Source organism: Cynocephalus volans, chromosome 9 (assembly GCF_027409185.1).
Source record: "Cynocephalus volans isolate mCynVol1 chromosome 9, mCynVol1.pri, whole genome shotgun sequence".
Classification (NCBI taxonomy): Eukaryota; Metazoa; Chordata; class Mammalia; order Dermoptera; family Cynocephalidae; genus Cynocephalus; species Cynocephalus volans.
This window is the reverse complement of record NC_084468.1, coordinates 130,681,044-130,708,516: the sequence shown is the minus strand read 5'-3', so window position 1 is coordinate 130,708,516 and position 27,473 is coordinate 130,681,044. Positions and strand designations below refer to the sequence as shown.

Sequence of the window (27,473 nt, the reverse complement as noted above, 5' to 3'; positions counted from 1 at the left end):
AGAAAAAATTTTCTTACTGCGGTGATTCTATTGCCAGATGGGGACAGGTGGTGAGGAATGGGTCAGTCAATTACAATAAAACTAAGGAGGGCTCCAGGCTTCCTTTCTTGACAGGTCGTAGGACACAAAGATGGTAGCTTTGATGACCCTGCTCTGGACTGAAGGAGGGGAACACATTTGAATGTGTCTTGATATAGAAAGTGTTTTCTCAACTTGTGTCTCTGGACACTTCCAGAACTGACACTGAGCCACACGATTATTCATTTTTATTGTATCACACATAAGATTTGATTTTATATTATCACCCACTTCCACCCATGAGCCCTTAGCTAATTTAGTAGAGTTGAGTGTGGGAGGGCTGTGAAGAGGTTATTTAATTTTCCTGAGGTTCTGGCATTTGATTCTTTTCGGAAAGAAACGAGTGGAGGATGAAGGGAGCAACAAGGAAGGTCATGTTTGGAGCCCCTCGGCCTCTTATTAAAGGGCACCGTGCACTTGGAGCATCAGTGCGGCAGAGGAGTGTTGCCCGAGCCCACATACATATTTGCAGGTGTGGCAGCCTTGTCTAAGGTCATTATTACAGACATCATCTGTGCCCGTCTTCCTTGAAAGAGACACCGTTTCAATACAATCAATGGAATTAGTAGTTTATAAACTCCTCACTTCCTTTTTGCTACATGGACACTGCAGTGCAAAAGTAAATAATTACTAAGTAGTTTAGGGGGCATTTGAAGGATCTGAGCTGATGCTGAAAGCCTGTGAACGGCGTTATGCAAAACACTACCTCTAATACACTGTCTTATTTAATCCTCACAACTTTGTGAGGTGGGAAATAATTATTCTGACTCTTTTAGAGATGAGGAGACCAAGGCTGAAACTTTTGAACCCAGGTGTTTCTTAGTCCGAAACTCAGACTTGTTTAGCTACACCGAGGCTTCTACATTGACTGTGGAATTTGGTTTTTCAGGCAGTCACACATAGTGTAGACCTTTGGAGCCTAATAATGGTTTCAGATACAGTATATATTTGGAACTCGTACCAATCATATATATAATCTCTCATAAGAATTATCCTTTAAAATGGGTGAGAATATGCCCAGGTATAAATAACACAAACGGGAAATAACATGTTTGTAGAAAAACTGGAACTTTGATTCAAAGTTGAAATTTTTTCCCCAATTTGTTTTTCTTCCTTTCTGATATCACAATATTTAAAAGCTCAGTTGTTGAGGACTAGGGCCCAGTTCCTATCTTTGCTGCTAATGAGCTTGATGTTGTCAAGGGAGTTAATTTACACTAAGCTTTGTTTCCCTTTCGCAGAATGAAATATTTTTTTCAATGTTTTTTCGATGAAACATCCATTTGCAAACATTTTTTTCTCAGGATCTCCTTTTCACTCCTAAAATCCTTGGGGATCCCAAAGACCTTTTGTTTATGTTAAGTTATACCTATTGATATTTAGCCATATTAGAAATTCAAACACAAATTTCAAAAAATATTGATTTGTCAATTCATTTTAAAATAGCAACAGACACATGTTACATAAATAACATTACATAATATATAACATAAACATTTTTATGAAAAATAACTTATTTTCCTAAACAAATTAGAAGGGTGGCATTGTTTTGCTTTTTTTGGCAAATCCCTTTGACTTAAATGAAGACAGTTTCATTCTTTTATCTGCTTCTTGTATTCAACCTATTGTGATAGCTTGTTTTGGACAAAATGTATGAAAAAAAATTGAGCCTCCGCCAGATATGTAGTTGGAAAAAAGAGAACCTTCCAGACTCCCTGGAGAGGTTTTAGGGGACACCTAGCATTTTCATTATGGTGTCTGGTGAGGGCTGTTCTCCACTTCCAAGAGGGGAGGAACACTGTGTCCTCACGTGGTAGAAGAGATGGAAAGGCTAAACTTGACCCTCTCGAGCTTTTCTGTGAGGGCCCCGATCCCATCCTGATCCCACCTCTTAATACTATCACGCTGGTGATTAAGTTTCAACATTCGTGAATTTGGGGGACACATTCAGACCACAGCACTGCTGTTCCTTCCTTGTCACAGAAAACACTGCTGCCGTTCTTTGTGCCGAGCAGCACAGTGAGGGGAGGGGCTTGGGTCGCACACATGTCTCTCTCACAGCGTTGCCAGGACCAGGGCTTTGCCGGGGACTGGGGTCCTGCCTACTCAAGAATCACAGGTGGCTAACACTTTTGAGGTGTTGACCTTAACACTCATTGCTTCTAGGCGATGAACACACAAAACCAATAAATCATTAAAGAGAAAGTGAATGTCCACTTAGTTCTCGTTAGAGAAAGTTCACAGAATTTCAAAGGAGAAGGGAAGGTTAGAAAATGTCAGTTGTACTGTTCAGCTGTCTTGACTAGCAATCCTATGCAAGTGGATGAAGGTAAGAAATATTTAGGCTATACAGTGCGTAAGCATCGCGTTCATGCCATTTTGTGTGCGTGTGTAGTCTGTGTTTCCGTGTTGACATTTTATGGGAGGTGAGTGTCACTACTGGTGCGGTGGCCTGGTGCCGTTACACTTGTTTCCCCCAGTAATGAATGATGCAGGTGCTCATAATGTCCTGAACAAAATCTGCTTTGTGACAGATGTTCAGAATCAGTAATAAGAAAGGACACGTGGCTAATCTCTAATAAATTAATCAAGTTGAAATCATCTTTTTTTTTCCTATGTAGGCAGACTATGTATCAGCTTTTAGAATGATCCAAACAAAACTACCTTTCATCTAGATTTGTGGCACACAAAAAATGTTTTCTAAGGTCCAGTTTGATTGATGAATTTAATAGTGTCTATGACAGAGTCTCTGGAGCTTTAGCTGTTTTCTTCTTCCAGTGTAAAACTTTCAAGATAGAATCTGTGACCCTGTAAAGTGATCATGTTGCTTTCTACCTTCTGCTTCCCCACCTTCCACATTCACAGTTTGTGAAAGTCACCTCTGCAGGTGTATGCCAATCTCTGCTGTTGCCTTGGGAGTACAATTGCACACCCAGGTTTCATCAGAGTAAATGTCCTTCTTTTACTATGCCAGGTTCTGGTCTCTAGAGTAATGAATCACTTATTGAAATTAAGCAATGTCTTTTAAGTTTATACCAAAAATGTCCCCGTATGAAGTAGTAATTGATCACCAAGGATTTTCTGTCTTCTATTTAACCATCTGAGGTCTGCATGCCATTAAATTTCCAGAAATTTAATATTAAAGTTTACAGTTTACAAATATGAGGCTTACTAATGAAAAAAAAAAATCTTTCACTGGAGAGTATTGTCCTTTTGTATCTTTTTTGTGTGTATTTTAATTCTGGCAAAAATACTTCATTAACATGGTTAGCATTTATTAAGTGCTTGTGGGGTTCCAAGCATGCTGTTGAGTGTTTTAACCTTAATCTAGCAGTTAAGAGTGCAGGCTCTGAGACCAGACTGTCTGGATTCAAATCCTAGAATACTGTTTTCAGTGAGGTTTGACTTTCTTTCCAAAAAATTTCTTGGAATAAATAAATCACTGTAGTCTAGTCAAGAACTAGAGCCTACCCCTCTGCCAAAGACATATATAAACTTTCTTACCAAAGCCTAGAATCAAAAAATGTGGTTTACTAAATCTGAAAATGTCCGATGAATTCCCACTAGAAGGGTTTCTGGTCGTGGGCCCTTCCAGTAGTAACAGAGTGCCAGTCGTATTCATGTTTGTGCCTGTGCCAAAGGCCCCACTATCAGTATAGACGGTAGACAGAGAACTTACATCTTCTGCAGTTCGCTGTATTCCTTGCCTTATTTTAGTGGGATGTATCGAGTCACGTATCCCAGGGACAGGTGGGCTCACATAAGACCATAGGCAGAGTCCTGAAAAGTTCCTTAAAAGTCACTTTTTTAAAGAATGAAATTATGCTATTCACAGCAACATGGATGAACGTGGGGAAAATTATGTTAAGTGAAATAAGCCAGGCACAAAGGGGAAAACACTGCGTGTCCTCATCCTCATCCTCACTTGCAAATGGAAGCTAAGAGAGAAAGAAGGAAGCAAAGAAAGACCACAGTGGTGCATTGGACTTGCAGAGGGAGAGAGCACACCTAGGGTTGCGGGGATGGGGGGGAGGTGGGGGATTAATTGGTGGGGGACGTATGCTGATAGTATTGGTCTGACCATCACATCTTGGGCACAGGTGGTGACAGACAGCTTTTTACCACATGAATATGCATAATCAATAAAAAAAGAAAAGTGCAATACAACAGAAAAAAAAAGAAATCACTTGTTTTTTAATGAATTATACTGTTACTGGCCTGGAGAAATTCTCAACTGAAGGTATACTAAGATTAAACCTTTGGTCAAGCTGAAACATTTTGGTATTGTGATTTATCACAGACACCTTCAATTTAACTTTGTCTAAAATCTGAAATTTCACAGTGGGTTATGGCTGCATAATTCTTTCCTCTACCAAAAACATCTATTCTTGTACCCAGAAGAAACTGCTGACTATATAAATATTTAAAAATCTAAGGTACAAAGGAATGTTTTTAAAAATATTATATATAAGATCTATGGTAAAAAAAAAAATAAAATAAAATTTCCCAGACTTCTTGGACTGCCAGTGGTATAAATTATGTTTGCCGTGTAACCAGATCCCTTGTAGATTTTTAGATTGTCACGTGTTATTCTGATCTGTGTAAGCTCCATTAGAATCAATGGAAATTGTGATGCTAAAGTCCAAAGGCAGTTCTGTGAAAATACATCCTTTCTGGAACATCAATTAAGGTGACTGACAAACATTGAATTTGCTTTTACCTATTACTAGAATTGACCATGTAAATTAATAGAGAATAGATGAATGTCATAGAGACCAATGGGACACCAGTCTCTCTAACACCTTAGTTCAGTAAAGCAAACCACAGACAGCATTCCGAAGTGATTCTTAGACCTAACAGCTAAGTTCTACCCGGGCTGTAGATAAATTATGTAAATGTTATAAAAATGAACAGACATCAGAAGTGCAACTAGCAAAACGGTCCTCCTACAGATATATCTTGTTTGTCAGTTAAGGAAAAATCTAGTAAGACTATCAAGAAAAATTAAAAACAGTAAACTGTAATAATTTGAATGTTCAAATTGAGGTCATTTTTATTCTAAATAAGGTTTGAAAGAAAAACTGCATACTGTTTTTTAGGAAAATAACAAGCTTGAGACACAGACCAGCTGCTGCACTGACCATGTAATAAGATGTTAGATTTATTCAGACATAATGATGTGGTTTGCAGTATCGGATGTAAGGTCTGGTTTTTCAGATCTGCTGTGATTACAGGTGCTCACTTCACTCAAGTTATTTAACTCTTGTAAGATTGTCAGAATGTATGCAGCAATAGTGTCAATGTGACACATACGTACATTCCTAGAGGCAATTTACTGAAGTAATATAGCATGTTAGCAAACATTTTTATTGAAAGCCCTCCTCTTGGGATTCCAGAGACTTGAGGAAGTTCAACCTTGATTGAACATTGCTTTGTTTTGTTTATATCTACAAAGACAAGAACAGCTCAAACTCTATGAAATTCATTGGATTTACCTGTTCCAGTTTGCTGCCAGATATTTATTTACCACTCACATAGTTGTAGGCCTATGCACCTTACAGAAATCAACCATAAAAAGATATGCACCGTGCTATCCAGAATAGGAATACAGACCTGCAAAATGATGAGAGTTGCCTAGTGTTTAATCCAAGGGCTGATATGAAATATTTCAAAGGTTTCTTTTTGTAGTTCCTGCCTAAATAAAGCAATGTCTTACACACCTAAAAGGTATTTAGTTGGTAAGGTATAGTTTAGTGTGATACTGCTAAAGGATCTTGAGTAAAAAAGGGTCATTGTACTTTTCATAGATTTTCATAGGTGGAAGAGTTGGGAACATTTTGTGCTTTGGCATTTATAAAATCACCAGTGTGAAAGGATTACATTTTCTAAATGTGAATTCATGGAGAGAGAAAGGACTGATAAAGGTAATTCTATTTTCCCTTCCCCTTTAGGGTACCAAAACTACAACAGCCTGGTCTTTGAAGAACCGTTTCTGAGTGACTTTTTGGAATCATGGTTTATTAAAGAATTTTTGCCCTTTCTGTTTTCAAAAAGCATTTAATGCAGCTTGCAATAAAAGCATAGATACAGTAAGACTAAAAATCTATCAAAACACAAAAAAGGCAAAAGGCAGTTGTAAAAATAGAGAAAGGAGATATTTTATATATTATAAAAGAAGAAAGAATGAAACTCCTGAGCCCTAAGTGAAGTTATATAATTAAACACAAATCTTACTTTCTTAATCTGTAACAAAGTATAACAGGCAAGATCATGGGTTGCAGAGATTCTTTTTTTTTTTTTTTAATTTTCAAAACATTTTCAGTTGTGATAAAATATACAGAACATAAAATGTATCATCTTACCTCTTTTTAAGTGTATAGTTCAGTAAGTATATCATTGCTGTGCAACCAGTCTCCAAAATTTTTTAATTTTGGAAAACTGAAAGTTTGTACCCATTAAACAACAATTCCCCATTCCCACCTCCCCACAGAACCTGGTAATCACCATTCTACTTTCTATTTCTCTGAGTTTGAGTACTCTAGATACCTTATATAAGTGAAATCATACAGTATATGTCATTTTGTGGCTGGCTTATTTCACTTAGCATAATATTGTGAAGATTCGACCATCCTGTAGCATGTGTCAGAATTTCCTTCTTTTTTAAGGCTGAGTGATATTGCATTGTATATATAAAACATTCTGTTTATCCACTCATTTGTCAGTGGACACTTGAGTTGCTTCCACCTTTTGGCTATTGTGAATAATGCTGCTATGAACATGGATGTACCAATATCTCTTCAATACTCTGCTTTCAATTCTTGCAGAGATTTCTTTTAAGTAGAAGTTAGCATTAAGATAGAAGCTTTTCCTGAGCTGAAAGTTCAAGAGCAATATTATCACATGAGTCTTTTTATAAGGATAAGTAACCAAAAAATTGAAGTCCTCTTCAGCACCGACAGCCCTGCCACAAAGGGCTGTTTCTCGGAGCAGAGTTCAGTGGAGGCATAATGATAAATAATATCTCTGTAAAATGCACTGCCTTGGAGGCCTGCCTATGTGACTTCGTGGTGATCTGGCTGAATGCCAGGGGTCACATGGGAGGCCACTAAGGAGTGCATGGTAAGCATGCCCCTAAAACTGCCAACATCAACAGTGAACTCAGTTGAGTCCTTGACAAGATCAGTGACTGAAAGTTTAAAATAGAGGTTGCTGATGAGAATCTTGAACGGGAGGGTGGGAAGTTCAAACGATTTCACAAATTTACACACTGGAAGATGGAAAAACCTAGCTGTGTTCTCCCTGTAGATGGCCACCTCATAGGGGCTCATGTAGGTGTTCAGGCTAGTATTTAAAGCTCCAGAGTTCTGCAGGTGCCTGTAGACTGGAATGTTTTGTAGTTTGGGCTTATCAAATATCTACTCTCAGAGAAGAACATGAATATGATTCTAGGATTGCATTTAGTTTGGTGCAAAAATTTCCCAAATCAGCTGCTTCCAAGTATGAAATAAACATGTTTAAAATATCTAGAGTTCCAGATAACAGAATGAATAAACTTGTTGAAAAGTTGTTTCTTTTGACAGCCTTTGGTCAATAGATCCAATGGATTATTCTTATAATGGGAAAATAGGGCTACTGTTGACATATAATAATGGCGAGATAGCATGGGTCCTGTAGATACAAACGTTAGTCAGATTTTGTAGGTACTTAATTCAAAAGTAGGTAACTAGCATTCAAATCATTTAAATTGTGAACGTCTTACTCTGATTTTAATGGGGTTTTTTTCTAATTCCTATTGTTATTATGTGGGTAAGCCCCATTCCTAACCCCAAATTCTCTCAAAAGCAAGGAAAAAAATATTTTCTAACTCTGATTATACACTTCTATTTCAAGTCAATCAGGTTTGGAGAAATTAGATTATTTTAATTTAATATTTTAAAACTATTTCCAAATGATTATATGATTTTAGTTTGGTATAATGGATGCTCTAAGAGAGGACCAGATCAAGTTATAGCTGTGAATAAAATTGGTTTCCTAGTTTGAGAAAATTTCAAGTTCACAAAACAACTAAACTGTTTCTTTAAAGATATTTTAGTACTGTTATCTTCAGAGATTTCAACCCAAGATCCTTAGAATTGAAACAGGATCTCTGTGCCCACTTTGGTGCTTGTATTTATTTATGCAAAAGTAGAGTTTATTCTGTTCTGGCAAATGAGAAGATGTTTAGAAATAAATGTCATGTGCAAGAATATTAGTGCCCATGGTTCAGAAGTAGAGACCGTCAACTGTCGGTTATTGAGGTCCAGCATTCACTTGGATATAAAGGGCTGTTTCCTGCCTCAGTAATGCCTTGCCACCACCGTTCAAGGGTGACTTATGGTCATGCATTTTCTTTTGTTTTATAGAAGCATTATACAGACTTGCTTCTCTTTCACAAAGTAGTCAGTATATTTTTACATTATTCTACTCAAAATGAGGTAAAATTATAAAATAAATAAAAGCATGTAGCAAAGGGCATTTCGGTGAAGTAATATTGCAAAATATAATACCAGTATCATGCCAGAAAGATTGTCCTTGTTTCAACTTCTTTGGATGTACATTTCTGTACTTTTCATCTAATTGTGCAAAAATGATGTGATGTAAAATGTGTTTTCAAACGGCCTATTTTCTTGGAATTTTAAGCTATATTGAGTATACAGTGCTCTTCATTTAGAGAACTCAATTTCATGCAGTGAAAACAGCAATGGAATTTGAAAACACAGAATCTTACCACATAACAAGGAGCAACGGATAAACAAATGAGTGAACATAATATAACATATGAGGTATGAATATCTCTTTATAGTGCGTGACTCTGGGGAAAAGAGCTAAAAACTGTTACTCAGGCCGGCAGCACGGAGGGAAGAAAAGGCATGGGTTTTGAAATAGAAAACTTGGTTTTGGATCCTGGCTTCACCGTGTACCTAAAATTCATGAACATGAGGATAATTCCTCACAAGGCATTGTGAGAATTTGCAAGAAAAAATTTAGCTCTGGCATATGGTAGGTAATCCATACATGACAGCTATGAAGACTGTGGAGGTTATTCAGGTAATATCTCAAGAAAGAGTTAAAAGACATGCCGTTCATACTGAAATGGCAAAAAATGCTTTCTTTAGGTGTGTTATCACACATTAGTGTTCTAATCTGTTTTCAAGTAGAATCTGAGGTCTCTCTTTAACTAACCTTTAATCTGTGTGTGGATGTTTTGTTAACACATCTGATAACAGAAACACTTTGACACAGAGGTGTTTAGTTCTCATGTTCTACTCTAGGCTAGTCACTTCTACCTTCTAAAAATCTGCATTATGTCTGGTTTTTCTCTTGATTTATCATGCTATAAATAGAAATAACAATAATAACAACATAATACATACTATTTTCCTGAAAAGTCATTTTAAGAATTTGATTCTTTCTTGATTTGTTTCAACCAAAAATGATCATTGGTCTCTGAAGAAACATTTTATTCTTTCCAATATGTCAAAAAAGAACACTGACATTTCTATAATACATTATTATTTTAGAACTTCCATAGAATTGGTTCCTACATCCATGCAACATTGGAATTATTATTAGTATTCCAATTTTACACATGCTAAGCCTGAGTCCCAAAAGTTAAACATTTACAAGATCACCAAGCCAGTACACTGATGGGCATCCCTGCTGTGGCAAAGCCAGGGATGCCTGTTTTGCCCTTGGCACAAGGTAGCTTAAAGAATTAAATGCATGTGAGTGCACTTTTAAAAATGCAGTGTCAAAGGCATGTTTTGTTATGCTGTATGGACATCCTGATTTTGCAGTTTGCTTTACCCCATTTTATAATTTAAATCATTTAAAAAATAAGTAAGCTTTTTGAGATCTTCACAAATGCCATATCTAATTTTTTGGCCACTTGATAATCCTACTTTCTGTAAATTATCATTATTATCTTTCCTTAACCATCATCATCATATGCAAATCTGTGTGTCTTCAGTTCATTTTGTTCTTATTCTTTTTCCTTTACTTCTTGTTCTCATTCATTTATGAAATATTTATCAAGCAAACATTGACACATAGCACTTGTCTGTCATATTCTTTTTGACATTCAAAAAGGTTAGTTGGACGTGGGTCCTGCCTTTAGGAAGCTTGAAGTTAGCAATCAGAATGGTGGAACTAAACCAAGTTTTTTTTTTTTTTTTTTTGCTCTAAACACATAGAAATTCTGCATCTAAAAAACATATTTTTATGGTCTTAAGTCTTAAACACACAGCCAAACTCAAGAGAAAAATTATACATAGGGGCAAGAAGAGGGAGTTTATAACCGGGGTGTTTTAGCTTGGAACAAAAGTTCCAGTTGTCCCACAGACTATTGGCTGCACATATTCTTTAAGGGCAGGTTTTAGAACACAGACAGGAAAAGGAGATGAGCACATAGACTCCAGCAAGGCTGGGGCCTGAAATAGAAATGCTAGCTTAAATCCAGGGCACTACAACGATTTCACTGTCTACTAACAAGGACAGTAAAACTCAACCAACTAGCCAGCCAAGGGACATGGCAAGGAAGCTGAAAGAAATAAGAAACACAAGCCTGCACCACATCAAGTGTAGAGTCTAAATTTAAACTACGAGAGTCATGCAAAAAGCATTTACACTGAGAAATTACCATAAAACCTAGTCCAGAACAAGTGAAATGCTTATACCCATGACAGTTGTGAATGCTAAAACTTCCTATAGAGTTCCTTCCACAAGCCAGTACACATGGGATTTATCCAGAAGACAATATTTGCCAAAACAATATATGTTAGACATGTATATTAACATCCCCACAAAAAAGTATTTTTAAAAATCTGAAACTATGAAATAAACATGTTTAAAATATCTAGATATATAAAGAAGATGTAATAATCATAAAGGAAGAAATATGGGAAATAACAGAAATGTTTGAGAAAGAACTAAATAGAGCACTTCTAGGCTCCAAGACATGAAAAATATTGCCATTAACATTAAAACACTGTAGACATTAAACAGTAGATTAGACATAGACAAAGAAAAAATTATTTAATTGGAAAATAGATTTAAGAAAATTAGCTAGAATGGAGTACAGAGAGATAAGAAGATAGAAAATATGAAAGGGAGGTTAGTGTGGAAGACACAAAGAGAAGGTCCAACACACTGCTACTAGGAGTTTAAAAAGGGACAAATGACAGGAGTGACATAGGGGTGATATTTGAAGAAATAATGGCTAAGAACATTTCAGAACTGAAGAAATACGTACATCTTCAAGTTGAATAAGGATATTAAGTCTTGAACAGGAGAAATAAAAATCAGTCTGCACCTAGGTACAGCATAATGAAACTGCAGACATCAAATGAATAGAGAAAAGAAATATTTTTTTAACTACCAAAGAGAAAATGCAGGTTACCTGTGGGAAAGTGACAATTAGACTAACAGGAAATTTCCTAAAAGCAGCAATTAAGGCCCAGCTATAGCGGAATACTATTTTCAAACTACTGAAGGAAATTACCTATCAAGCTAGAAATCTATAGCTTTTTAAACTACCTTCCAAAAAAGATGGTGAAATAAAGATATTTTCAGACAAGTTGAGACTAAAAGACCTGAACATTTAACAACTGACCACTGCTGAAAAAAATTGCTAAAAAAAATGTTTTCAGTTAGTAAGAAATTGAACCCAGAAGTAAGCAGTAACATGCCAAGCAGTGCTGGTGACTGAAGAAACACATTGGCAAATCTAAACAGACATGAATGTGCATGCATGAGAGTGGTGATTTGAAAACAAGTTGAAATTTAAATTCTAAAGAACAGCAACGTGGAAGATGGGAAGCAGTCAACCAAAGATAAAGTATTCTAAATTTTTTGTTTCTCATGGAAAAGCTATTGATTAGCTTTATGTTTTTAAATATACAAGTTTATAATTTAATAATTATTTAAAGTATAAAATAGAATGTATAATTTCTAATCCAGTAGAGGAGCAGGGAAAGGGATTTTAAAAAGCTGAATCAGGGCCGACCCCATGGCGCACTCGGGAGAGTACAGCGCTGGGAGCGCAGCAGCGCTCCCGCTGCGGGTTCGGATCCTATATAGGGATGGCCGGTGTGCTCACTGGCTGAGCGTGGTGTGGCTGGTCACAAAAAAAAAAAAAAAAAAAAAAGCTGAATCAATCCAATAAAAGGAAGGAAGGTAGAAAGAAAGAAGGAAAAGAGGAAGGACAGAAAGTTAAAATAAGAAAAATCCAAATATATTAGTAGTCATGATAAACAAAAACAGATTAAACTGAGCTATTAAAATACAGAAACCCTCATAGTTTTTTAATACAAGTTTTTGCTGTTTATAGAACACATGTGTGAAATATCATTATGTAGGAAGTTTGAAACTAAAGGATTAAAAGAAAAGGAAGAGGGGACCTACCAGATTCTAAAGAGAGAGGAAAAGAGACAGAAAAGAAGGGAGGAAGGAAAGAAAAAAATATTAAGATCAGATTCAATTTTTAAGGCAAAAAATATTATTAGGAATAAAAATGGTGTTAATGATAGAAGGGGGGGAAAAAAAGCTTACAATAAAATGGGTAAATATTTGAAGAGACAAATCACCAAATAGCAAACCCAAATCGCCAGTTAACATTTGAAAAAAAGGTTGAGCCTACTGGTTGTAATGCAAATGGAAATAAAAGTAAAGATGGGCTACCCTTTCAACCCCCTTCAGATGGCTAAAATTTTAAATTGGATAATGGCAAGCACTGGTGGGGATGTGGATGAAAAGGCAGCTTTTATCCCCTGCTGGTTGGAATGAAAGCAGCAGATGTGCACAGTTCTGTTTTCATTGTGCATCCTACAGAAATGCACTAGAATGTTCCCTGGGCATCATTCGTAATAGCAGTGAAGAAGAAACAACCCAAGTTTCCACCAGTAGTGGAATGCGTAAGTAAATTGTGATGTAGTCAAACAAAGCTTGAAACAATTACAATGAATTAACTTAGAGCTACCTGTATTAAAACAGATACATCAGAATTACATATTGAGTTAAAATACATTGTGAAAGGATATGTATTTCTAATTACAAATTTACAGACAACAAAGCATTATTGTATGCTGTTTTTATAGACAGATGTGTAGTGAAAATACAAAGGTACTTCAGAAAGTTCGTGGAAAAAGAATTAAAAGTTAATATGAATCTTTCCATGAACCATTTTTTTTGGTTTTTTGATCATTGTATTTTTTTATATTATTTTAAAAATTATCCAGCAGTAAAGTTGACTGTTTTGAGTGTACAAATTCATGAACTTCACACATGTGTAGATTCGTGCAAGCACCACCACAGTCAGGACACAGGGCAGCCCCAGCACCCCAGACACTCTTCTTGCTCTTCCTTTATAGTCCCCTCCCCCAGTCCCTAGCCCTGGCAACCCCTGATCTGCTCACCATCACTGTAGCTTGCCTCAGCATTTTATAGTTTTCAGCTTAAAGGTTTAGTAAATATTTTATTAGATTTATACCTAAATTTTTTTGAAGCTCCTGTAAATGGTATCGGCTTTTGGAGATTCCGGTTGCAAATTACAGGTTTATCACTTTGAGGAAAAACGTCTAAAAAACAACACAATGCCTTGCTTACTACTCAAGGAAAGAGAAAACAGTGACCTCTGTTGTTATGTAACATGGATTTTAATGGAAGCATTTGGATGATGAGAGGAGGGGATTAGTTGGCTGTGAGTGTGGAAACATTTTTGTATATTGTGCCAGATTTCCATATTGCTTTCTCTCTTTCTCTTTGGGGTTCCTGCCTTTTAAATTTTTGTTTAATTTCCTTTTTTAAATATGCTGCTGCAAATAGGTAACAAGTATGCTCCATGACCTCTGTAAGGAAGGTCCATGTGGAAATAGGATTGGTCATTGCTGCCCCATGTTCATAGCTTCTAGCCCAGTGTTTTCCATATATTAAGTGCTCGATATGTGGCCATAAAGGAACAACAGTCTGTGGGCTTTGCCCCAAATCACAGCAGCTTCTCTGCTTTATGGATGATCTCACTATAACACACACCACAATCAGTATTACTCTTGACATAAAGTGAAGTCATGGGACCTTTTGAAAAGGGTTGGTTTCAGCGCTTCTGACATGTTCTCTTACAAGGTACTAGTAAATGGCACAGTCGTGTTGGTCTAGAAGCAATTTACCAGTCACATTGAAAGGCATCTAATTTGTCTTTAAAATATATATCTGCTACATGTGGAAGCCAAAAGGAAAATTCTGACTCAGATTTCTTATTAAGCTGCCTCAGGCCTCCAGTCTGGATTTGATAATGAATGTGGCGTTCTCAGGTATTTTCTTATTTTCCTTTGCAGAGAGAAGATGCATCAGTCTGCCATGTATGAGCTGTGCCAGGGGATGCACCAAATCAGCCTTCAGTTCGTTCGACTGCAGCTTACCTTTGAAGAATACACCATAATGAAAGTTTTGCTGCTACTAAGCACAAGTAAATTGATGTCCACCCTGGCACTTTTTCTACATTGTCAGATAATCTTCCCTGTAGGAGAGTAGCCTATTTGTAGTGTTCAGGTAGTTGGTACCAAAAAAGAAAAAGTTGAACAGATGGGAGGAAGGCTTTGGCCTTTGACAAACTAAGTTGCAGCGTATGAAGCTGTGGGCATATGAAAGAGCATATGCCTGTGTTCCTTCATCCGACCACTAAATATTTATTAAGTCTCTGTTATGTGTATGGTAGGGTAGGGCAATTCAGGAGACAAGAGCCAGTGAAGCATAGTCTCTACCCTCAGGGAGCTTATACTGTAAGGCAAGTTCAAAGGTAACCTTCATACATGGTAGAAAGTGACTATCTACTATGATAGAGATAAGGAGTGTCATGGAGGCTCAGAGAAAGGAAGAGCACATTCAGTTCTGGGAGTCACAGAGCGATACATGGTATGTCTGCATCTGGGAGGGCTTTGCAAGGATGACAGATTGGATCTGAGGTGTGAGATGACTCCTGTCAGGGAACAAGGAACAAGTGTGGAAATGTAGGAAAGCAGATGTGTGCAGGAGCACCTAGTTGGAGGAGGGGGGTGTTCATTTTTTAACTTAAATTTTATTAATGTATTGTCTTAATTTTTCAAGGTCCATCAGGTTATGTTAGGGTTAGGGAGTGGTGGGAATAAGGTTGGGATGTAGATTGGACCAGAATAGTCCAAGCCCATTGAAGAAATGTGAACTTTATTAGGTAGGCAGAGGAGTGTCACACTGAAGGCTTTTGAGCAGCGGGGTAACAGGATCTAAGCTGAATTTTATGAAGATGGATCTGGCAGTGGAATGGATTGAAAGGGAGGGAGAGAGTCAAAGACAGAGAACGTAGCCTGCCTGGAAGCCTGGAGACCCGCCGGGAGTCTGTTAAAATAATAGCCTGGATTTTGATGCTTGGTAGAATGATGGACGGGAGCGAGTGGACTGAAGAAAGATTGCAGAGTTGGCCTTGGAAGCTGACTGAGAGGGGAAATAGAAGGTGGGGGTCAGAAGCCACACAGGACCAAGCACAGAGGGGTGACTAGCACGGTAGTGATGCCCTTAACAGAAATATGTTAATGTCGGGACTTAGAGCAGACTTTGTAGAGTGTAAAATGCGTTCTGTTTGGGATGGGTTAATTTTTTAATGCCAACTGTGTATTCTAGTAGAGACAGCTAAAATATGGGGAAGATTGGGGACTGGAACTGAGGAGACAGTTTGGGGTACTGAGATATAAATTTGAAATTATCCTTATGGAAAACGGTAGTGTAAACTCAGATGGTGAGTGGGGTTGCCATGGCGTAGAGAGAAGAGGAAAGAGCCGCTGGCGCTGTGTGAAAGGAGGGCGGCAGAGGCTGCTGGGACAGAGGAGAACTGGGAGCGCGAAGGGGCTCGGAAGCCAAGAGCTGAGGGTTTCCAAAGGGGGCGTGACAAGGGTGTGGCTTCCGCAGAGAAGGTCGAGACACTGGGGCGAGGCTACTGCAGTGACCATTAGGCACCGGGCAGGTGCGAGATGGCCGGGGATGGGAAGACCGCAGACTGATGGGACGCTGTTTTAGGCTTCTGGAACCGAGCACGAAGGGAGAGAAGTTGATGGCGTAAAGTGCCAGAGGAGATAAGAGAAGACAGGATTAGCCTTGTCAAGGGTGTTGGGCACTTGTTCCCTGGACAATGGCACAGGAATTTTCAGAGGGGAAAGAATTCCAGGAAGCTCCCATCAGATGAGGGTAAGACGCAGAATGACGACAGGAGACAGTCTGGAGAGGAAAACTCCAAGCCAAAAGAACATGGAGAAATGTTCTGAGTGTCGAGAGAGAGCAAGGATGCCAGGGCAAAGTGGCATGGGCTTCAGAGGGGCACAGGGTGTCTGGTGGCGGCCTGGAGGTGGAAGAGAGTGTCCAGTCCCTGCCCAGCTCAGGGTGTTGGAGAAGGGGCAGCCTTCAGTAGAGTCATCTGGAGGAAAGTGGCATCACAAGGCAAGGTGGTCAGGGTAGAATGGGTAAGAAGAGATGCTATTTCCAGGAAAGAGGGATGGGTCTGAGGACGCGTGAGCCTGAATCAGGCAGTGATAAGAGCAGGAAGGAGCGTGGAGTGGTGACTGTGGGTAATGGTCCTGCTCCCCACTTGTGTTTAGCACCTCACGCTTTACAACATGATCTTCCATATATTATCTAATTTAATGCTTAAACTTACCTGGGAGATTGAGAGCCCCATTGTAAAGCTGACAAAACGGAGGCACATCAGTGTCACTGGTTCACTGTCCTCTGTATGACTTAGGACTCAAGCCAAGGACTGTGCACTTCCCATCCAGCATTGTGCCCGCTCTTCCGGGAGCAGGGAGCAGAGGCTGAGAGGCAGGCTGGGGCTGGTGGCGCAGGACAGAGGGAGAGAGTGCCAGTGTTGAGCAGGTGACCCTAGACTCCAGAGCAGAGGGGGCAGCAGAGGGCGCACAGGCAGCTCTGGCAGGGAGGCGGGGCCAGCAGTTCACAGCTGTGTTTTGTTTGGCCAGCACGGGTTTTGGGGTTGCTTTTGGCCCTTTGTTTTATTTTCATTGAACTTGATAGCCCAGGGCAGGGCATGTTCTCTCCAGTTTGCTACAGGCCCCACCATTCCTCACTAATTACACCCAGCCCTATCTCCTGCAGCTTTTGTATTTGCACCCCGCGTCTGCAGGGTCAACAGAACCAGGCATTTTCTCCCTGCCCCATGCTTCGAGGTTTCTGATGTTCCTAATTTATCCTTTCTGGAGTATAACTTGGAAACATAATCTTTAAATTCAGTGAAAGTGATTTCATTCCCCTTTCCAAACTATGTTATTAACCATTACTGGTTGGAAAAATGTAAAAGAAAATTTTATATCAGATGGATGATAGAATTTAAATGAAATATTTTTTTTCTAAAAATGCTTGTGAAACTAATACTTTATAACTTTTGGCTACTCAGTCTTAACTGGTGTCTTATCCTTTCACATGCATTTACTCATTTAGTCCATAACAGATTCTGATATCATTTTGAAGCTACCTGAATTAATTTATTAGCTTCCAAGTAGCTCAGTACTTTCAATTTTGATTTTTTTAGATGTAGGAAAATCAAAATAAAAAGACAGAGAAACAAAGAGTTTTATGAATCATAGAAACTGCAGGCTTTAGTAAGCTTATTTTGCTAATGCATGGAAATTTTTCTTCTTACTTAGGAATGTTAAATTGCACACCTGATGTCCAGTGTATCAACAAAGTTTTTTAGCAATGACATCAAGAGAATCTCATGTTCTTTATGCTTAAAGAGAAAAGCAAGACAAACTTCCACCCCAGTTGTCTCTATGCTCTTCCCCAACCCATAGATTTTGGATGATTTCCAGCAGCCCTGCTGTATTTAATAAGGAAATTCAGAAACTCTGGGCGGATGGCCAAAATTTGAGGTTTTGCTTAAGTTCCCTTTCTTTGTGGGTTTGTTTCAACTTCTAAAAAATCTGGCTAGGAAATTGGTACAATATATTTCAGTTACAGCAGCAGTAAAATATAAGTAAAAATATTTGATACAAGTTGTTATACTCTTTAGTATTTTTGATAAGGTTTATTTTAGTAGATGTACCAAATAATATTGAAATGTAGTACTGAAATTTACTCATTCTATTCCAGTGTTAATAATTTTTTTAATGTTTAGGATGACATCCATATAAGTATCTATATTGAAAAGCTAAAGGTTTATTTTGTACAATTTTATAACCTAAAATAATGTTTATCTGTGGATGGGCAGTGTAGGCTATTGGCAAATTTGGGGTTTCTTTTAGAAAGTTTTAAGTTAACATTAAAACTTCAGTGGAAAGTGGATCTGTAGTTTTACTACTAACATCCTGGTCATCACCATACTTCTTTATATTTTTTATAGTTTTAAAACAAAGTTTTAAGAAAAAAATTGTTATATAATGGATGGCATTTAACTCTTAATGTGAATGTCAGACATTTAAAACCACAGCCAATATTGTGGCAGCCTCAGGAATTTATGCATTTGCTAATAGGGATTTATCTTCCCCCCCAAAAAAAATAGGCTTAAATAAAGGACAAATCAAAAGCCTCAACAGTTAAACTCAAGGAGATTATTAACATAACAGTCGAAGTTAATTTGCAAGATAATCCATATCTTTACATAGGATAACAGGGTTTATTTGGAAACAGTGGTAGGCCTGGCTTTCAGGGTTGCACATAATACTCAGAAACACTCCTAGCCATTCTAAAGTGCTGATGCCCAAAGTAAATTATTATTTATACCAGTTATGATAAATTAGCAAATATGATATATAATTAAGAAGTGAAAGTAAGAGCAGTTTCAAACTCAGAATGTTTATATTACAAGATGAATTTTCATTAGGTCTTCATCTCCTAAAAATAAAGTTCTAGGTGATTTTATTTTTCAGAGTTAAAGCATAAACATAACTGTATAGGCCATAGTGGAAAACAAACATGTAAGTGGATTTTTCTGTCTTATGCCTCCTCCTGGAAAGCACACAAAGGCACAGCCTTTCTCAATAAAGCACCTTCAATGTGTCATGGAAAAGAGATTTACCTTTCAGTAGTTCACAGAAGTACTTGATACTGTTAAAAGAAGCACTTTAGACAAATTAAATTTAACACAGTTCAATTGAGCAAAGAACAATTCGAAATTTGGGCAGCCCCCAGAAAACGCACAACTCAGAACAACGCAGGAACTGCCTCATGTTTGAATAACATTTATGGAGAGAAGAAGGGCCGACCCCGTGGCGCACTCGGGAGAGTGCTGCGCTGGGAGCGCGGCGACGCTCCCGCTGCGGGTTCGGATCCTATATGGGACTGGCCGGTGCACTCACTGGCTGAGTGCCGGTCACGAAAAAGACACAAAAAAAAAAGAACAATACAAATACAAGTCCTGAATTTCAAAGGAAATTTTTTGGTTTAAATGTAAAAGCTAACCACTACATAAAAGTAAAGAAGAAAACATGATCCTTAATCTTCTACCTTATCAAAGATGAAGATGCACATGGTTTATTCTCTGAAAGTTTTAAATTTTGCCTTGCATGCCGAGCCACTGTTGGTATTATCCCATTGCACACACAAACCAGTGCACAGACCCACCATGAGGTTGTTCTAGGAGGTCACATGACAGCACCTTAGTGGTCATGTGATCCTGGAGCAGGGGATAGAAAGTGCTTCTTGAAATGCAGCTTTCTGCTCTTGGTAGAAGACCAGTTTCTCAGAATGTCTTCAACATTTGAACTTAAATATAAAGATATTGCTTTCTAATTCTAGCACCAGCTTGGATTGTCTGTGGCTCTTCCAGTTGTCCTGGAAAATCAAAATATATTTCCCTACCTCTGAGGTATTGGCAAGTTAGGATTCATAAAACACTATGATGCAGGCCACCAGGCAATGTAGCATGTAGTTAAGAGGCAGGCTTTGGCAACAGACCTAAGTTTATACTACCCCTTCTCTGCCATTTATTTATTGTGTCCTAGGGCAAGTGACTCAACCTCCAGTCTTCAGTTTCCTCATCTGCAACATGAGAATAATTTAATAGTATGTCATACATAATATTGGTGTCAGAATTGAGTGAGCTAATGTTTGTAAAGTAATAAATAGCAATTATTATTCTTTTGGGTATTATGTGTACACGTGTTTACCACTAGATAACTGCCATATATTCATAAATGTAATTAATTGAGATTTGGTATCTAACGTCAAAATTAGTATATGACCTCAAAATAATGACCTAGAGGCCATTTAACTGCTAAGCTCAAGCTGTTTTCCATCCTTGGAACTTACCTATCTGTATTCCTTAACACAGTTCCAAAGGATGGCCTCAAAAGCCAGGCTGCATTTGAAGAAATGAGGACAAATTACATCAAAGAACTGAGGAAGATGGTAACTAAGTGTCCCAACAATTCTGGGCAGAGCTGGCAGAGGTTTTACCAACTGACCAAGCTTCTGGACTCCATGCATGATGTAAGTAGAGCCCTGGGTTCCCATTAAATGAAGGATCAACAGCCACGCATATGAAACCAGAGAGCTGAGAGTTCTCAGGACTTTGGACAAAATTGGGGTGAATTGTCCAGTGGGAGGCAGCAAAAGTTAAAAACTGATTAAGGAAATCTTTCTTCAGATAACCTTTGGAACAAACCTCATTTACAGCAGAAGGTGTGGCTCTGTGCCCCGGACCAGGGAAGGCCCTGAGATTTGCCGCAGGTGTCAGATTGAGTTTCACATTTTTGCTTGTAATTTAGGAAATGTTTGGTTAATAAAAAAATGTTTGCTTTAACATAGCATAAATAATGTCCATCTTTTACAACTGTTAATCTAATAACCCCATCTTTGAAAAACATTATTAGTGGTTCAAGGCCAGCTTGGATAATCTCAATCTTTGCCAAATTTTGAATCCTATATTCATTATTTTTCATAGGGGTCACCTTTCTTGTCTTGTGTAAATACAGAAAGTAGATGCTGAGCTTGTTTCTAATTTAATCAATGGTAAATGTAGTAAAGGTGTTTGTTAGAAGATTCTATAAAATATTGATTTGGATAACTTGCTTATGTATCATTTAAAATATGCTTTTTATTTCACTTTGCAAGCAGCCTCTCTAATTCTGGCTCAAAGAATGTTGAATGCAGTTATCCTAATTTAGTTCTTCATATTGTGAGGTTTGGGAGAATTTATTGCCCAAGGTCAGCCAATATGATTTGAATAATAAATTATTTTTCAAATATTTTTCTATTGTTAAGGAAAATGGTGACAGGCTTGATGACCAATAACATTACTATTGAAATATTGGTTCGTCCTTTAGAAGTCTGTTCATACCAGTGGAATGTTCTCTCTCTCTCTGATGCTAATGGCATAGAGTTGATTGATTAAAAAAAAAAAAATCACTTTTCATTGTTTTACACTGAGACCCTGTGCATGTTACTGGCCTTTGCTTTCTGAACTTTTCGTATGACAAGAGTCAAGTTCCTGCAAGGTGAATTCAGTGATAAATAGTTTTGTTAATTATCAGTATCTTAAAGAGCATGATTTAGAGGACTGTCTTAAAAATAAGAGATGAATGCCAAGGAAGGCTTTGGGGAACACAGCAAATGATGCTCTCCATGAGTCACACCAAAGGAAATACAGGAAACTAGAGCAGAGTCTTCCCACTCGTTTTATGTTGAAACCACAGATCATCTCCATAAGGACAAATACCAGATTACTGTCTCCTGTTGATGTTGTTGAAAGGTGTTCTTGGTAGAGATCAGAATGGTGTTTTGGGGTTTGTTCTTAATGAATTCTCTTATTTGTACAGGCAGGTATAAGTGCAATATCAAAATTAGTATGTAACTGTCATCACAATGCATGATAATAGATGATACATTTTGAAGCAATTTGCATGTGATGAGACGGACAAACAGAAATTAGAACTTTTTCCACAGGCTTTCAGAATCTATGTGCCTTAAGCAGCATAGCGCAGTGGAAACACTAAGAGGCCGCACGCAGTGGTCCATGGGTCAGAACCTCCTCCACTAGTTTGTTTTTAGCACCAGCTCAGTGCTTGGCACAAGATAAGAACTCAATGCATAGTTGTCAAATGGCTATATCATAAATGCTTATTTTCTACAAAATTCCCCAAAGAAAATCAGTGTTTTTTTGTTTTTTTTTTAATTGAGGTATAATTGGTATGTAATAAACCAAACAAATTCAAAGTGCACAATTCGATAAGTTTTGGCACATGTGTACACCCATGAAACTATCACCTATCACCACAATCAAGATAGCAAACATCTCTCACCCCAAAAGTTTCTTCCTGCCTTCCTTTAACCTTTCTTCCTATTTCCTGCTTCCCAGTTACATTCTATATTGCTTTCTGTCAATATAGATTAGTTTGCATTTTCTGGTGTTTCATATAAGTGGAATCATATAGCATGTAGTCTTTTTTGGTCTGGCTTCCTTCACTTACCATAGTATGTTGAGATTCATCCATGCTATTGCATATACCATTAGTTTGGTTTGTTTTTGTTTTGTTTTGGAGGTTTTGGTTTTTGTTTCGTTGGTTTTGGTTTTTTGGCTGAGTAGTATCCCATTATATGGACATTCCACAATTTGTGCAGTCACCTAACAATGGACATTTGGGTTGTTTCCAGCTTCGGAGCTGTTACAAGTAAAGCTGTGCTGAACATTTATGTACAAGTCTTTTTATAGACATCTACTTTCTCTTTTTGGGGGTGAATACCTAGTAGTGCAATGCCTGGGTAATATGGTAGGTATATTGCCATTTTTTAAGAAATTGCCAAACTGTTTTCCAAAGTGCTTGTACAATTTTACATTCCCAGAAGAGGTGTATGAGAGCTCACATTACTCCAAGTCCTTGCTAACACTTGCCGTGGTTGATCTTTTTAGTTTTAGCCATTCTAAGAGCTGTGTGGTGGTATCTCATTGTGGCTTTAATTTGCATTCGCCTAATGATTAATGATGTTGAACATCTCTTCATGTGCTCATTTACTACCTTTATGTCTTCTTTGGTGAAGTGTCTGTTTAATGTTTTTGCTCATTTTTTTCTAATTGGGTTGTTTTCTGATTGTTGAGTTTTGAGAGTTCTTCATATATTTCAGATACAAATCCTTTATCAGATATATGATTTGTAAGTATTTTCTCCCAGTCCGTGGCTGGTCTTGTCATTCTTTTAACACTGTCTTTAGAAGAGCAGATGTTTTTTATTTTAATGAAATCCCACTGATTATTGTTTTCCTTTATGGGTCATGTTTTCAGCGCTGTATCTAAGGAATCTTCTAGTAAGCCAGTGTCACAAAGCTTTCCTCCTGTATTTTTTTTGTAGTATCACTGTCCTTCATTGATGTTTAGTGTCTTGAAAACCATTTTTTCATGTTTTGAGGGTTTTTTCTGAGCATTTCCTTTGTTTCAAATGGAAAGGTACTTTCAATTCATCTTATTCTACCTTGGCTGGAACACACTTTTTGGAATCATTAGAATCATTTTAATTATAAAACCTTTATTTTAAAGTATCAAAAATGTTTGATCTTAAAGGTAGCCTAACAGAAGCATCTTGCATGCTCTATTTATATTCCTATTCCAGACAGAACATTGAAAAATGCATTGTAAGTCTAGAGGGACCTTTGTAACATTCACGCTTACTCAGACTTGTGACTGCCTACGGCTTTTTCATTAGAGTAAATTAGTGAATCAACATTTGTGGAATTTGCTTCAAAGGAACAAAGAACTACACAACACACTTGCTCTGTACTTAGAGCCCAGTCTGGTCACCTCGTGGAAGAAAGAGTATTTTTTTCTTAGGGTCACACAAACAAGAACCCTTTGAATGTAGATCAAAGTTCTGTGTAAATAGTGTGCATAGTACGCTAGCTCTTGAGACACATGCACACGGCTTTCAGGACACATACACACAGCTGTTGGGACATATGCCCATGGTTGTCGGGACACATGCACATGGCTGTTGGGACATATATACATAGTTCTCAGGACACATGTCCATGGCTGTCAGGAAAATGCACATGGCTGAGGGGACACAGGCACTCAGCTCTCACGACACGCACATGGCTCTCAGGACACACACACATGGCTCTTAGGACACACATACTCGTCTCTCGGGACACACATGGATTTCTTCCACATGATGCACATATGTGTTGACACAGTGGTGCCAAGGTAGGTGAATGGAACATTCTCTGAAAGAAGAGGTTGACAGTTAAGTGTTTGAGTTAGTCAACAACTTTAATGAATCATAAGCCCTCTGAACATTAATCTTTTCCGAAAAAATATTTCAAAGAAACAGCTGTGGTAAGGCTCCTAGGAGTAGATGTATTTTTACATTGTAAATGTTTGGGTGTCATAAGTAAAGCAAATAGGTTCTTTATTCTATTAGAGAGAAATTGATGATAGTTATTTTTTAGCTATTATTAAGAGTAACAGTTTCCTGTGGTTGTCAGAAGCACATATCTAATGAATATATTGCTAACCATCTGTTTATTCTTAGAGATCAAGGACTGTTTACATTATGGTCAGTGTATAGAATAGTTAATAAATATATTAAAGATGATTTTAATAGTATCTCTTGAAACAAAAATTGCCCTTTTTCTATTAAATAGTGATTTTAACAAAAATGTGCCTCATGCCTAGCAGTATAGACACTGCTACAAAGGATACAGATTAAATGTGTGACACCAATCCAGCCCTTCGTTGGCTTAGATCCTACAGAGGCAGCTGGAACATATGCAAGGCAGAGGTGGTCAGGTGCCAACATTGGTCACCTGGGCAGTGGGACTCTTGGGAGAACATGTGTACTTATATTGTACAGTCATGTGTTTGTCGATGAGTCCTACCATATTCCAGAACTAGAGATGTGTGTGTGAACAGAATGCCTGTCTTAGGAGCACACTTGTCTGTTAGAGGAAGATGTTCATCTCATTCAACTAATACTTGAGTGTCTAAAAGTGCCAGGCAGTGCACTAGAGGGAAGAGAGCCAGGGGCAGGGCAACCAGACGGCATCTGGGGGCACAGGACCATGCGCTGAGGACTCTAACAAGGTGAGCACACCATGAGTTGTGAACTCTCTGTTGTCTGTTCTAAGCAATGTCAAACCTTCCGAAGAAAGTTTAGGAGCCAGCTGTGCTGGGCAGGAGTCAGGGAAGTCTTCTAGGGGAGTGTCAGAGAACACTTATGTAATGGAAGAAGAAACAGAGGCGCAAAGAGTGACATCTCAAAGTGCCTAGGTGACTGGTGGCAGCTGGAACCTCCCGGATTCACTGTTTCGTGCTCCGGCCACCTCTACTGTGATGAGGGAGTACTTCCGCTGATAGCAGCTGCTCCTTTTTTGGCTGGGCTGGGTTTTGGAGATCAGAATACCAGCATCTAGGAATATTAGAAACAGCTGCACTGCTCTCTGGCTCTCCAGATTCTTTTGGATCTTCCCTGGTATCTTCTGGAATGCACCATTTTTGTGAGGTGCGGGGTTACGTCTGGAAGGCAGTCAACTTGGTTCTGTACTGAAATGTCATGAGTGCTTAGCAGTTCCCAAAACGAAATTTTAGGTCTACCTCAACATAAGCTGCACAGGCTTTGGTTTGGGAGCTTTTGTTTGTGCATGTGAGTGTTAAAGCTGGATGAGAACCTACACCTTGGCTGGCCACACATCAGTGTGTCACTCAGATGCTGTTCTCTGCGTGACAGGTGCAAAGCTTCTGAAGATCCTTTTGCTGAGTAACTGCTTTCTGTAGTTCCAGAAGGAATGCTTGACAATGGAAGTAACTCTCCTCTAGCCAGGCTCTGGGAACCACGGTTTCCCTTCTCCAGCAGGGGCAGGATGGGTGGCATGAGGAGCAGAAATCCGGTGCTGCAGTAAATACCACACGTGCACATGGGGGAGATTTCATTCTTCAGGTGAGAAGAGCGTTAGTGTATTTCAATGACACAGTGACCAACAAAAGAGATACTGCTTCAAACAAGCAAGACTATTAAACTATTAACAAATTATTTTGAGATTCTCATTGCTTATTTAATTAGTGGGTGCTTTTGCTTCCGGGCCATGGTAGTGCTAATTTCTATCATGATTACACTAGAGGTGGTTTTGAGATAGATACAGGCCTATTTCAAGCATTCCTTACCACATACTGGAGGATGCAGCCCACAAGTCTTGCTCATTCCCCTACTTATTTGGGCAGCCCATTCATTCAACTTTCATAATTCGACTCTGTTTTACTTCTTTCCAGTCAACTTCTCCTCGGGAAAAGTTCCGAGACCAAAATAGAAGCCCACCATAGAAATGTGACCACTCCGGACAGCAGAAAGAACATGGCCTTTGGGGTCACCTTGGGTGCTTTACTTAAATTTTTTGGCTCTCGGTTTCTTCAACCGTAAAATGGCAATAATACCCATCTTATAGGAAGTGAATGAAATAGCACAGGGACTGAGGCATCTACCATGTAACAGGCACTGACCAAATGTTCACCCTTTCTTCCTATCACTCAGGTGACAAGTGAGATTATTTGATTCTGTATCTGTAATAAAGTAACCAGTACTGGCAGGCAATACCACATGTGTGTGAATGTGTGCAAGAGAGATCAAAATTCAAAGCCTAATTCTATCTCACTGAGCTAAATAACTATTTAATATAATTGTTTGTACTGTTGTACTGTCTTCTACTTTGACAAGATCATGACTAAGATTCTAAATAAAGGAAGAGTTGTTTATTCCAGAGTCAGCTAAGTGAGCAAAGCCTTATCTTCCAAAGCAGGGAAGGCACACATTATGGGAAAAACCACTCCTCTTGAAAAGGAAACCTTCATAGATTTCAAATTAAATTATTGACATGGAAGATTTTACTCCTTGTCTAGATGGAGAAACCAATGGAACGATTATTAAAGGTTTATGGTATCTTTTTCTGAATTCTTAAAGTCGATAGGGGCTGGCATTTACATTTACAGATTTCTGATTTCAAGGTTATAGTGTAGTTCAGAATGCATTGCCCTGGGTGAACTGTGCCTGTAGATGTTTATTTTCATTTAAAACGTGTTTATGTTTATATCATTGAAAAAATGCATCAGATATATTTAAAAATAAAAATGAGGAGCATGACCTTATAACACCAAGGTCAAGGGTTCGGTTCCTTATTCCAGCCAGCCAAAAAAAGGGGGGGAAATGGGAAATAATAGGTCAAAATGTTATTTCAGTACAAAGGATATATTTGGAATTGATGACTTTGGGTGTGGGGAGAAAAGGTCTGGGTGGTCCAAGGATTGGTGTGTGTCCTGTGCTGGTAGTTGGAGCCATGAAGCCCAACTAGATGTAACACCTCATAGAGATATGAAGGGTGCCCTTACATGTTTCTTCCTGTTCAACACATTA

General features: G+C 38.3%; 1 protein-coding gene across 5 annotated transcripts in view; it reads left to right on the top strand.

The window, feature by feature from the left end:
• The window catches only part of NR3C2 (nuclear receptor subfamily 3 group C member 2), a 318,859-nt gene that overhangs the window by 274,231 nt on the left and 17,155 nt on the right, over positions 1-27,473 (top strand). For all 5 annotated transcript variants that reach the window (XM_063107704.1, XM_063107708.1, XM_063107706.1 and 2 more), the window contains exons 7-8: positions 14,448-14,578; positions 20,417-20,574. In XM_063107704.1, the coding sequence (XP_062963774.1) occupies positions 14,448-14,578; positions 20,417-20,574 (289 nt within the window). The remainder of the gene's footprint in view (positions 1-14,447; positions 14,579-20,416; positions 20,575-27,473) is intronic.